The following is a 13,466-nucleotide window of genomic DNA, read 5'->3' on the forward strand; positions in this document are numbered from 1 at the left end:
AAAGAACGAGTTAATGGTAAAGTAGGAACTCATGGGATACAAGTGAGACGCTACAGGGAGTCAAGGAAAGCCAGAAATAATGATGCCGTCGTTCAATGAATGTTAACGGTTTTCAAATACCTGGCTGTTATTTGCTCAGTCAAGTATCCAACTCCAGCGTGCAAAATATTATAAATAGGGATGGTTAAAGAGGGGCTCCTGGTGCCCCTATTGCACACAGGATACTTTGAGGGTGTGGAGCTACAAGGAAGCTTTAGGGGATTGCGGGATGTTTCTAATGTATTTCTTTTCTCTGCTTAGTTTTAATGCATCTGTGTGGGTGGGTGGGGTTGTCTGTCTTTAGGTTTGGATGTAAGGTGCTTTGGGTTGCCCTGGGCAAGAAAAAGCAACTAGCAAATTTAGTAATAATAATAATGATAATAATATACATCCAAGCATAACTAACCACTGCCCTCCTGGCTGTTCAGTTCAGTGAAGTTACTTTAGGACCAAGCAGTGCAAAATAAAACAGAATAAAAAGTAGGAGAAAACTTGTCAATATGGGAAAATATTTTTTTATTGCGCCGAAGATACAGACATTCATGCAGTTTCCCCTGAGCCACAATGACTTCCAACATGGGTGGAGGGTTAAACAAAAACAAAAAAACCCCAACCACTGCTATTTTAAGACTAAGAGCTCACTTTAGGCATGAGAAGCTCAGAACAAGCTGTTGTTAGAGGGCCTTCTCACACCACTACACACACCTGTAGGTAAGAGTGCTGTTTAGACATGTTACAAGAGACAAAAACTTCAGGTAGCACTTCTTGGGGAAGGGGAGAAATCAAAAGTGAAAATCCGGGCAATGCTACCATGTAAAATATCACCGAGGCATTGCCCTGTTGTTGCTTTTAGACAGTGAAATAGCAGACCAGTGTCCACAAACAGCCTCCACTTGGCTCCTATTTGCGTCAAGTTCTCTGTCTGAGGTTTTGCTGGCAGGTGCTGCTTCGAATACAGCATCATGGCTGATGGGAGACTGCACGGCTGGTACATGCACACCATAAAAAAGGACAGAGGACCTCTCAGGGGGGGCAACTGGCCCCCAGTCTAACACAACAAACAGTGAACAATATCACATCTGCTCAGTTACAAGGGCATTCATTAGGGTGAAGTCGTTCCCCCCCCCCAAGCACACATACATACATTGAACACACATGCACTATTTAGAGATGGAGGCAGCAGAAGTCAGGTACCCTCCATGAGAATTAAGACCTTATTGCATGCATCAAAAGGAGGTAGCAGATGCCGCAACTTCAAAATCCATCAGCAACAGCCCTCCTAATAATTCCTACTACTTGTGCAAGTTTCTGAACTCCAAACCTCAACTGTAGACTGATGACCAATTGACAACCAGAAAAAAAAAGACAGCGTGGTTCAGTGAGTACAATACTGGAACTTAAAAAACACATAGGAGCTCATTCATTAACAGAGCGTAAATTTGTTCCAAGGCATCAAATCTGTTCTCAGTACAGCGGCCTGAAGCTGGAACATCTGGGGGCAATAATATGGAGAAGTGCCTCTAGAAATGTGCCGAGTGCCCTTCCCTAACAAGTCAAAGCACTGCATGAACTTACTGAGTTGTCCAAGACCATGCAGTGTGTGTGTCGTCTCAACCTCCGTGGTCTCTACAAAACAGGCAAAACAAAAACCAAGTGCGTAGTAGTCTTCAAATTCCTCGTAAGCGTATACTGTGAATTTCAAAGTGCTATAGAAGTGATTTAATAAGTTTTTTTAAAGCCCCCAAGCAGCAGAGCAAAGGAATATTTCTAAAACCCCATCTTGCCCTAAATGCAAGCAATTCATTGCTTTATGCCATTCTCATTTCAAATGTAAACAGCCCTGCAAGGAACTCCGCCCCCACATTCCTCAGATACAAGAAAAAGCAGGCAGCCCCCCCTCCTAAAGGCAGCAGCATATAATAAAAGGGTTTTTACAAAAACAGGGACACCTTTAAAAACAAGCTTCCCCCGACAAGCCTTCCAAATAGTTGAGTCTGAGGTGTAACATGCCCCCCTTGTAATGAGGTTGAATGTTGTATGCCGGGTGATATTTACACCTCTTATGGTGTTACATGCTTGAGTTTCCTCCCAACATGGATTCCTGGAGGAACATACACATCCAGGGGAGATACAGCAGTAGTAGAAGCAGAAACCCTGAGGCTTCTGGGCAGCATCGACAACTGCAGCCCTGGGCACTGCTCCCATAATGCCCCGGGAAGGCAAGAATTCCCCTGTCTGTGCCTTCAAAGCCTCACATGCTCAGCGTTAGGGGCCTCAGCAGGTGGCCTGACCACTAGGAACCAAAAGTGCTGGCCAGAACAATCCTAGGAATCTCCTAACCAGTCACAGGATGGGTACCCGTTGCAGGAGAGCCCCCTGCCCCAACTCCCAGTTCCCTGAGATGCCTGCAAGCACGGTCGGCACAGAAGGTTACATCCAGACCAGAGTGGAGGTGCAGCCAAGCCTGAACCTCTTCCCTCATGCGTTCAATGGTTTTGGAGTCTGGGGGACAGAGAGAGAGAGAGAGAGAGAGAGAGAGAGAGGTCAGAGAACCTTTCACAAGTTCAAACCCATCCCAGGGGATGGCTTAGTTTTTCATTGCTTCAACCCTGCCCCAACCCAAAGAACCAAGGCCAGGCAAATACCTATGTCCAGGGGGTGATAGTGCTGGTGCAGCTGGAGGAGGAAACTGTGTGCCAAGATGACCTCCTTGGCATGTTCTTCCTGGGCACGCAGAGCAAGGGCATCCAGTAGCTCAGAGTTGTTGGATGTGCTGCGGTAATACAGCATGTGCACCAGCTCAAGGGAGTGGATATTCCGGCGCTGGCCAAAGACCTTTAACAAGAAGAAAGCAGGGGTGTCCACAGGAAGCAAGACTGCTAAGAACAGCCCTCCTGGATTTGGCCAGTGGCCCAGCAAGCTCAGTATCCTGTTCTCACAGCGGCCACGCAAGCGCCTGTCAGAATCCTACAAGCAGGAGCTGAGCACAAGAGCCCTCGCCCCCTTGCAGTTTCCAGCAACTGGTATTCAGCGTAGCCATCACAGGTAGTAGCCGCTGCTATCCCTGTCGATTAATTTTGTCTAATCGTCTTTTAAAGCCATTCAGGTTGGTGGTGATCACTGCCTCCTATGGGAGCGAGTCCCATAGTTTAACTATAGCAGTGGACAAGTTGGGATTCAGGCCTCCTGGGTTTACAGTTACAGCAGTGCTTTTGAGCAAGGTTGACACGTATTGCGATTCCCTAGCAAAGTGTCCATCAATAGGAGGGACAGGGCGTGAGAGGAGGAAGGAGGACTTGTAGCCTGCAAGTACCCACATGGGGAGAGTAGTGCATTTAGAGGTGTGTATTACAGGTTTTGTCCTGAAGGCAAAGGTATCTTTAAGTGCATCTTCAATGGGTAATTCCCCCAACTACCCCACACAATGGAATAAATGGTAGATACTTCTATTTGAGAAAACGACAGGGTGCGTATGACCATGTGGGCCTGTTTTGTCCAGAAAAACCAGACAATTGTTCCAATCTGTCTCTGGAATCTCAAGGAGAGATCTTCATCATAACAGTTAAATTATGAGAAGTAATAATTATGTTTGGCTTACTGGCTTTGTGACCAATAGATTGGGAAATGCTGCCCCAAAACAGTGGCAGAAACCTCCAGATCTTGCTGGACTACAGACTCTGTTATTTTATTTTTATTTTAATCCCTGGCCATTGACCATGCTGATTGTTGGACTCCAACTCCCATCAGCCCCAACGTCAGAGCTGTCCGCCCCTTCCTTAAAGGCTATGTTACCAAAGGTCACATGGCTGGCAATCTGTTTTAAGAGGCAGGGCCAGTTTTCTAGAAATAGCGGCGGCAGCATCATCATGCATACCTTCCAAGCTCGGAAGGCCATAAAGGCAGCGAAGAAAAGCAGCAGGGAGGTGGTGCCAATCTTCAGGTCAGAAAGCACCACCATGCCCACGTTGACGAAGACGGCCAAGCCGCTCACTATCAGCATGCCGTTGAGGAGGGCCCTGTAGAAGATGGAGGTGCGGACCTTGACGGCGGGCAGCAACTGCTCCAGGCCTTCCAGGGGAATGTCCTTAAAGCATTTAAGCATGAGGTGAGAATTCTTAATCCGGGCAGCCACCACCACCCGTTTGAAGTACTGTCTGGTTTGGGAGGAAAAGGGGCAAAAAATAAAAAACCACAGAGGAAAGAAAGCATTTTCATTTTATTTATGGATAAATAAAATATTTCTGTACCGGTATATCAAAAAATATAAAGGCAACATAAAAGATAATTCAATTAAAGATATAAGCAGATAGTCATTAAGGTGACTTCCCCTAAATAACCCTGGGAACTGCAGCATGTTAAAGGCGCTGAGGGATGTTAGGAGATACCAACCCCCCTCACAGAGGTACAGTTCTCAGAGTGCTTTAAAAACTGGTCCCTCTTCCCAGGGAACTCTGGGAACTGTACCTCTGTGAGGGGAGTCCTAACAACTCTTGGCACCCTTAACAAACGACAGTTCACAGGACTCTGAGAGAAGCCCTGACTGTTTGAAGTGGTATAATACTGCTTTAAATGTATAGTGCAGATAGAACCTGAGGTACAATGTATAAGCACTCATCTAAACCCTGCAAAGTTTACTCAGTACTGTATATTGTTATACATGTATCATTTAAAATTATAAAGTATTGAACAAGAACCATAAAACACAATGTTGACTGAAAGGCAGAAGAGATTATCATTAAATAAACTGAGGTGGATAAAACACCATACTCAGTGGCCAAACACATTTTGTACCAATAAAGCATGGATGCAGCGGACGAACAGTACAGTGGTGCCTCGCAAGACGAAAAGAATCCATTCCGTGAGTCTCTTCGTCTAGCGGTTTTTTCGTCTTGCAAAGCAAGCCCATTAGCGGATTAGCGCTATTAGCGGCTATTAAAGGCTTAAGGGATTAGCGGATTAGCTGCTAAAAGGCTATTAGCAGCTTAGTGCCTTAGAAAAAGGGGGTGGGGAGCGGAAAAAACCCCCCAGGAATCGCAAGACGAAAATGTCTTGCGATTCCTGGGGGGTTTTTTCCGCTCCCCACCCCCTTTTTCTAAGGCACTAAGCTGCTCATAGAAAGGCACTAAGCAAGCCCATAGAAATTCGTCCTGCGAAGCACCTCCAAAACGGAAAACCCTTTCGTCTAGCGGGTTTTCTGTTTTGCGAGGCATTCGTCTTGCGGGGCACCACTGTACTGTGTTTCCTTTTCAAACAGGGATCATGCTCACATAACTTTAAAAAAAAGTTAAGAAATTCCTTCAGTCTCTAAACTATTGGAAACTGCTTTGATTAAAAAGTGCCCAGGAATCCAGAGTACGGTATGTCCCTGAATTATCCATCCACAGATGAACAAAACGTATTCACTGCCTATCTTCCTGTCCAGTTAAGGCAGAGCAGACTTCCCCAGGCTGCTGCAATCCAAATGCAGTTGGTCTCCAACTCCCAATAGCTTCAGCCTAAGGCCTAGATTTATGGGAGTCTGAACAGTGTAACAAGCTGGGATAGGCAAATGTAGAGTCAGGGGAATAGCTCTCCCCAAAAGGATCTCAGGGTGGGATCTATTTTTATTACTTTTCACTTGCCTGTCTGGTGGAACCCGAGGTGTGCCAAAGAACCCCCTCTGATTCTGAAGGGTAGTCATCACACGCAGTGGTCCGAACCGTTGGCCAAGAGCCCAGAATCTTATGTATTCATACTGATCCAGATTTACTGACACCTGCAAAAAGGAAGGCATGAAAATACATTTACTTTTTGGGGCAGGGGGTCTTGTGTTGCAACTACAGCTAAGGAGCATTCCATACCGACCGATAGCGTGAATGTTTTGAGGGCGCGCGCACTATTTTTTATTTTAAACATTTGTACATAAATGTTACTATGTGGTGTACAAATTTAAGAAATGATAATAAATAAATAAAGCCAACCTGCCTATAAAATAAGGAACCAAATCTACAATGGTGGCAAAAATTTTTTAAAAAAAATCAGTGCCAAGCATGTTAAGTAATCTGAGGAAATGGATCACCGCGGAGAGCACTTTTCAATGTAAAAATGAGACACAGGGGCTGAAGTCACAAGGCTTTCATGCAGCAGTGCATGAAATCTACAGCCCTCCAGATGCTGTTGGGAGCTGGAGTCCAATGGGTTCACCTGCTCTAAAGGTGTGCCTTTAGCTTCACATCTGAGGATGCTGTGCTGTTGATCTCTTCAACAATATTCTGTACATTTTAATAGGAATTTCTCATGGTTCTTGTATGAATTCTATTGCTTCAAGCCCTAGGATAATAAACTGATGACAGGAAGGCTAATAGGAAGAAGAAGAAGAAGAAGAAGAAGAAGGGGAGGAGGAGGAGGAGGAGGAGTTTGGATTTGATATCCCGCTTTATCACTACCCTAAGGTGTCTCAAAGCGGCTAACAATCTCCTTTCCCTTCCTCCCCCACAACAAACACTCTGTGAGGTGAGTGGGGCTGAGAGACTTCAGAGAAGTGTGACTGGCCCAAGGTCACCCAGAGGCTGCATGTAGAGGAGTGGAGACGCGAACCCAGTTCACCAGATTATGAGACTACCACTCTTAACCACTACATCAAACTGGCTCGTATAATAATATACGAAGAATATACGAAGAAGCTCAGACACAGGGAAGCTGAAGGGCCTCTGGTGGAGCTGTGCCTGAACTTAATCTCCGCAGTGAGAAAACTCCCATAACATGTATGTACAGAATCTGGCTTTGTTAAGAGTCCCATTGTGTTACGGGGAGGAAGAATGGCCCTATCCTGGGACAGGTCTCACCTGGACTTCATCTTGAGGATGGTGAACCACAAGGGCATAGGCCAGGGTTTCCTCTGACAAACTGTTGAAGTTGGCCTGATCCAGCAATGGATCCATCCTGGCCAAAACTTCCTGTTCTTTTGCTAACCGCTCAGCATCAGTCAGAGAGAACTCCTGCAGTGTGTCCTGGTCGGGATTAATAGGAGCGTAGAGAGCCTGGGAAGGGGAGAAATAAATAGCCAGTATTAATGCCATTAACAGTGTTATTATCATTTACTGCATTGATCGGTCATTTTACACAATAAAAAGCCTGGAAGCAACTTGTCAAGGTAAAATGGAATGCATAAACACAACTTAATACCATAAGAAATACAAAACAACGGGCCCTATAAAATTCCTTTGACGCTCATCCTACAATATACAGTGGTGCCTCGGGTTACAGACGCTTCAGGTTACAGACTCTGCTAACCCAGAAATAGTGCTTCAGGTTAAGAACTTTGCTTCAGGATGAGGACAGAAATCGTGTGGCAGCGGCGCGGCAGGCCCCATTAGCTAAAGTGGTACCTCAGGTTAAGAACAGTTTCAGGTTAAGAACAGACCTCCAGAATGAATTAAGTTCTTAACCCGAGGTACCACTGCAGTAAGGACAAGTCCTACCCATACCACTAAAAGATGACCACCACCTCAGCAGGCCACACAAAAAGGCCTTAGCCTGCCAGCTAAAGATTGTCAAGGATGGTGCTAGGTACATCACCCTGAGGGAGCATTCAACAAACAGGGGGCAACCACTGAGAAGGCCTGATTCACAATCTGTACCTACTTCAGGTGCAGCACAGCAAGAAGGGGTCTGTGATGAAAACCACAGGGTCTGAGCTGGTTCATATGGGGAGAGGCAGTCCTTGAGGAATTACAGAGCTGTGGAGTGCTTTAAAGATCATTCCTGTACCTCTGAGCCCGGAAACTAGTGAGTAAGCCAGGATCTCATCACAATGCCTCCCACTAGCTTCCGGCACATGCTGTTCCCCAACCCCTTCTGCATTTGGATGAGCAATTCATTCAGAAACAAGGCCAGTCCCCACAAGGAGCGTACTTTGTCATTACCTGTAATTGCTCTAGGATGGAGTGGTAACGGTGAAGAAGGGACGAGTCCACTTGAGAGACAAATGCCAGGAAAGTAGCGCGATCTGCTTGACTAGAAGAGTGGAACTCCTGAAAGAAAGAACAGACAAGGTTAGTCCAAAGGTGGTTTAGAACCAAATGACCTGTTTACATACATTTGTTGTGATATGCTGAATTGCACAGATTATTAAAAGGGTGCCTTACTTTATCCTGAAATATTGTTATAATTGAGGCAACGGGCTGACAGATTATTCCATGCTGCTACAGCAGTGTTATCCTTAAGATTCCCTATCAATCTGAAACAACTTTTTAAAAACTTGGTCCCCAACTGGATTGATAAGAATTAAATCAGTTTTGCAAATTTGGAGTCCTCTGGGCGTTTTTGACTACAACTCCCATGATAGGAGTCCTAGTCTAAAACATCTGGTGTGCACCAAATTGGTAGAAGCGCCAGGCAAAAACATTCCTTTTCAACCAGGCCTTTGGCTGTTAACAATCCATGGCCTTATAAAGCTTGTGTGTGTGTGTTTTAATGTTTTTCTTTTTTGTAAAGTCGCTTTGAGTTGCCTGCAGCAAGAAAAGCTCCTAATAGATTTAATAAATAAAAGGCAATAGTAAAGGTTGGATTAAGTTGTTGTTGTTTACAGGTTTGATCTACATTTAATTAAGAACATGTAACACACACACATACATGCACGCTAATTACTAAATTCACACCCTGCATACATAAACAAGTTATGAGCTGCCACTGGAGAACTCCACACACACACACACACACACACACACACACCCTGCCACCAGTTCTAGGCAGATCCAAGCTTTTGTGGTGAACCAGGCTCCCAGAAAGCTCCTTTCAGCATTTGCGGCTTGTTTCATTTTTAGCTGGGGTGCTTGGCGTCATTATGAGCAAGGCTTCCATGTTCCAAGCTTCAAGTAAGACAACGCACGTCAGCTTCCTATTACAAAAGGGACCACGGTCCATTGGCCGATCCTGTGCTTTGCACATAGAAGAGACCAGGGATCATAATGACCAGATTACGTTTGTAGGTTTGCAAGAAGTTTTGTGAGGTAAATCATTTGAATTATTGCAAAAATGGTTAAAGAGGTGGATTGTGAGTTAAGATAATTAACGGCAATAGGAATTTAAGAAATGCAGAAGAAATGATAAAAATGGTGGATCATCAGAGGTCTGATGGAAGTCCAAAAAGATTGTATAAGAATTGGTATGTTGAAATTAATAATAATAATGTGTGTGTGTGTGTGTGTGTGTGTGTGTGTGTGTATATATATATATATATATATGCAGGTTTTGGTGTCCTCGGGTGTCTTCCCGTGTAAAAGTTGGGGTGTCTAGGCGACGTTTCGACGAGGTCTCACTCGTCATCTTCAGGCTGGTGCTTTCGGCTTCTTGTTACTGGAACAGAGCAGGATCTCAGTGTTTGAGTTCCTATAAATACTGTTGAGGAGGTGTGGTGTATAGCCTCCAATGTTCTGGGCAGAGAGGAGGTTCCCAGGCTAGTGTGCCTTTTCTTCTTTTGTTCCTTAATTACTTGAGGGATATCTTGAGTGATTTCTTGAGTGATTTCCTGAATCCCACTTAGGTGGGTCATTAGGTGTGGATTAGTTGCTAAAGCCTTCGTGTCTTGAACTCTTGAACTTTGTGAAGAGTTTTTCTGAGAAGATGGCTGTACTGCACTTGGTTGTGCTCTGGCTTGGCTTCGTGTATAGGGGCGAGCTGTGGTTTTGTGGCCTGTGCCAGCCAGATCTGTGTAGGGATTGCAGGGGGGTGCAGCATCCGGAGGTGCTACCCTGGTTTGGCTACTGGATGGTGTCTGTAATTTATCTGTGGAGAGGGTCTGGGTTTGGGTCTGGTGTGGTTGATTGGTGATGGCGTTCTGTGTGCCTCTGGATCTGGTGTCAGATTTTGTGGGGAGGGCTAATTTCCAGATGTCTGGCAAGCGGGATGTGTCGTCACGCTTGTTCATGTTGTGAGGGTGTTTCTCTATCTCGATGGCTTCCATGATTATTCTCTTGTGGTGATGTTCCATGTTAAAGAGCAATTTGGAATCTGCAAAATTAATTTCGTGTCCTGTTTCTTTCATGTGTTGGAAAAGAGAGGAAGTTTTTTCTTCTTTTTTGACGGCATTCTTGTGTTCTGCGATCCGTGCATTTATTCGTCTGTTTGTTTGTCCAATGTACGTGGCTGGGCAGACTTCTCAATAATCCACATCCCCTTTCTGCCTTCACTTCCCTCATTTTACACTTGTTCAGCAAATAGTGTAGTGGCTTCGGAGCTACAGAAAAATCCCCTTCAAAAAACTCATTCACTTCCCCCAGACTCTTTTATTATTCTTTTATTATTATTTCCTATTACAGGAAGCAACCATTCTAGGCACATCCAACTGATGCATGATCACCAATGCACAGAAGGCAGCTTAACAGGGGCATAATGGGGGCGGGATGTGCTTATACGCACTCTGCCAACATATGCAGGGGTTGGGAATCGAATCCCTGTGTGAAATGGTCACCGCCTGTATTTATTTAATTTATATCCCACCCTTCCTCCTCAAGGAAGGAACTGATGAAGATATTATTATTATACCAGATATTTGGAAATTAGTTGAAGTTTTCTTATTGCGGATTTTATTCTATTAATATTAATTTTTTAGTGTTTTAACTGAATGTATTGTATACTAGCAGCCTCATACTTTTTGCTCAGAAATTCCAAGAAACCCAAAAATCAGTAGTTAAAATCAGGCTAGTTTTGAAATGTTCAATCTATCATCTTCATTCAGAAGAACACCCAACTGTATCCAAACACAGAAAAAAACCTGCTCCTTGATCTCAGGAACTATCATGCAAAGTTTGGTTACTATACTTAAGTATGCACAGTGATATACAGTATAGTAGCTTCTGGCATTTCTAATCTTGCTCAGTACCTTATGATTGTGTGTTGAAAGTCAGCTTAAATACTCTTAAATTATTAGACATAAATTTTACCTGGCCCAGCCATTGTCATTAAGTTTTCCCACACCCAAATATTCAATTCTTAATGTCTGTGCTCTTCACACACCCCTACTTGGGCCATCCTAGTAGAGTTTAAACTCTCTAGAAGGGCCATCATCGCTTGTTAGATTCAACACCATGCACTCTTGTAGAATGCAAGATGTGTTAAAGGGCAAAAGTTTCGTACTGTTTCCACACCAAGCATCAGGATGCAGCAGGCTCTGGGATTGGGGTGGGTGGCTGGGAGGAGCAGGCTTCAATATAGAATGAGTTGCACCCAAGAACACATACAATCATTGTAAAACAAAACATCTTCTGTACCAAGGTAGCCCAAGTTACTGGGCCAATAAATGCGATAACAGTACAGCATCCAAGGATCTGAATGCCTCATGCAAAAGTAAGCAAACTGCCATATGTATTCATTTAAGTTTAGCTTCAGCTTAGCTGTACAATCTTAAGTACGACAAGCTAGCTGAGAAGAGGATTCTGAGTCTGACACGCAACATATTGTTGCACACCACCCCAATTTCTGAGCGGTGTGAGATTTCCAGGGGTTCCAGGCGCTTCCCCAAGGTTTGGTTTTCTTGGAATGAGAGGCAGTGGAGACTGTGGTGTCTTTAGGATATCTGGTTTATTTACACATATATACAACCTTAGCCTACGATGGAAGGGCTCACAGCATTAAGACTGCAAGCAGTCTTGCTTCTCCCAGCCACAGCGTTGGATTCAAGCAGAGATCAAGCATGGCTCTCACTCTCTGGCTTCTGTCTGCACTCTGATTCCAACCCAGCTTTGACACACAACTCTGGCTACTGTCTTTCTCACTACTAGTCAGGTGTGGGAGGGGGCCCACCCATTTGCCCTCTGGCACAGGGCAATATCCTGTTATACTAATGACCGTACTTATATGGCACTTAGGTGGCAACTACGACCCTTGCTGGACCAATTTAACAATGGAATTCTCTATTAGCTTTTAACCCTTGCTGGATCCAGGGGATCAGAAGAGGCTCAGGCATCATACAGACTGACCCACCCCAGCAAAAAAAAAGCCCAGTCACAGCACTATGTTCATAACTTATTATGAACCCATGCAGAGCCCATGTTATACCTTCACTAGAGCATCAACCAGGTAGTCCTTGGAAAAGGGGATGTATCTCTCCCGATAGTCCACCGCCCAGTTCTCTGGCTCCACTGGTCTCCGCAGCTTCCGGTATTTCACCATCTTGGCAGCGAGGGAGGCCTTGCCACGGGATGGCAACCCTACAACCCCAGCCCCTAAGGCTAACCGCGCTGCGCACAGCATTCTAGGAAAGTTCAAAGTTTACCAGTCAGGCATGTTCAGCTTCCTTTCCAAAGGTTTTCAAAAATGACCCTAATTTGCAAGTGGGATACAGCGGGCATTAGCCAGTAACGGGGCACATCTTTCTTCAAAGCAACAAAGTCAAAGACTTCCAAAGGCTTGGCCACACCATGGAGGCCAAAATCTGTCCCTGGGCAGGGGAGGGAAGGCTCCTTGCGGTCAGAGCCTTGGCCAGAGCAGCCAGGCCAGAGGTCTTCTGCACAACGGTGCCACCACCACCTGTGCAACTGGGCCTGGTCCAAATCAGATCAGCCAAACAGGAGGTGGGGTCACTGCCCCAAAACGCATTAAGTTGGCTGAACTGATGAGAATAGCGATACTCTCACCAACTTACAGACAAAGCAGTGATTCTTTCCTCCTGTTGGAAGAAAAAGCCTTTGCATTCACTTTGGGCCCGTTTCAAACGGGACGGAGGGCGGGAAGCCCACCATACAAGGCAGTAGGTTCCTAACCTCTGGGCTGACATTGGTCTTAGTGCGCACGCGCAAGCTTCTTTCCCGCCCTTCGTTCCTTATTTGTGCCCGGGGGGGGCGGAGCCTCCTTTCCCCCGCAAGCGCATTAGCGCCTTTGACTTCAGTTCCCCTGTACGTCAGGCGCTTTGCTTAGCTGTTCAGCACTGTGCTCGCGAGTTTATGCTACAGATCTAGAAAATTTGTAGAAGGGTATCATGCACAGGGTTAATTATGCACAGTTTAAAAACTGGCTTTTCACTCTCATTTCGTACACAGTTTTATACAAGAGTTTCAGCATATCATTTCTATGATTCAGAGCAACGCCTTTCTACGCCGGCAAAAGGCAGACTTCCTTTCATTTTTTAACTGGAAATTCGATCGTTTCATCACTCTACCCCTTTCTCTATAAACTCTTATCTCCATGACCGAGTCACGGTCTACGTTGCGGACGGGCAAAAGAATACTTCAACTTCAGAAACACGCAGGCGCAGAGAATCGTTCTCTTTTTACCCCCCTCCCTCTCCTTTGCTAAACTGAGCGCGCAACACGTACTCGTTCCTTTCCCCGCACCCGCCTCCACTTTTCGGGCTGTCGGTGCAAACTGCGCACGCGCAGGTTTGCCTGCCGTCTGCTCCCGCATACAGAATTGCAGGATCCTCGCGCGTTGTCGGGCGCTCCTTTGGCGCC

At 45.4% G+C, this 13,466-nt stretch overlaps 1 protein-coding gene across 6 annotated transcripts; it reads right to left on the bottom strand.

Moving 5' to 3' along the window:
* Window positions 1–538: 538 nt before the first annotated feature.
* TMEM143 (transmembrane protein 143) lies at window positions 539–13,432 on the bottom strand. 6 transcript variants are annotated; one of them, XM_083411632.1, is made up of 8 exons: window positions 13,332–13,432; window positions 12,076–12,271; window positions 7,944–8,051; window positions 6,864–7,058; window positions 5,657–5,794; window positions 3,914–4,189; window positions 2,685–2,874; window positions 539–2,541 (listed from the first exon to the last, which is right to left on the bottom strand). In XM_083411632.1, the coding sequence occupies exons 2-8, from the start codon at window positions 12,268–12,270 to the stop codon at window positions 2,375–2,377; spliced, it is 1,269 nt and encodes a 422-aa protein (XP_083267758.1). In that variant the 5' UTR covers window position 12,271; window positions 13,332–13,432; the 3' UTR covers window positions 539–2,374. The 6 variants fall into 6 exon arrangements, with proteins under 6 accessions (XP_083267758.1, XP_083267762.1, XP_083267759.1 ...); XM_083411636.1 differs by lacking the exon at window positions 13,332–13,432 and adding an exon at window positions 12,662–13,307 and having other exon boundaries at window positions 3,914–4,193; window positions 5,661–5,794; XM_083411633.1 differs by lacking the exon at window positions 13,332–13,432 and adding an exon at window positions 12,662–13,307.
* Window positions 13,433–13,466: the final 34 nt, after the last annotated feature.

The sequence above is a fragment of the Podarcis tiliguerta genome (genome assembly GCF_965153285.1).
Source record: "Podarcis tiliguerta genome assembly, chromosome: 13".
NCBI classification, from domain to species: domain Eukaryota; kingdom Metazoa; phylum Chordata; class Lepidosauria; order Squamata; family Lacertidae; genus Podarcis; species Podarcis tiliguerta.

Excerpts from the sequence above, each read along its gene's own strand:
- TMEM143 (XM_083411632.1), bottom strand. The coding sequence starts at position 12,270 with ATGCTGTGCGCAGCGCGGTTAGCCTTAGGGGCTGGGGTTGTAGGGTTG. Across the intron at positions 5,795-6,863 it reads ATCCTCAAGATGAAGTCCAG|GTGTCAGTAAATCTGGATCA; the intron begins GTGAGACCTGTC and ends TCCTTTTTGCAG. Across the intron at positions 4,190-5,656 it reads GGGTTCCACCAGACAGGCAA|TACTTCAAACGGGTGGTGGT; the intron begins GTGAAAAGTAAT and ends CAAACCAGACAG.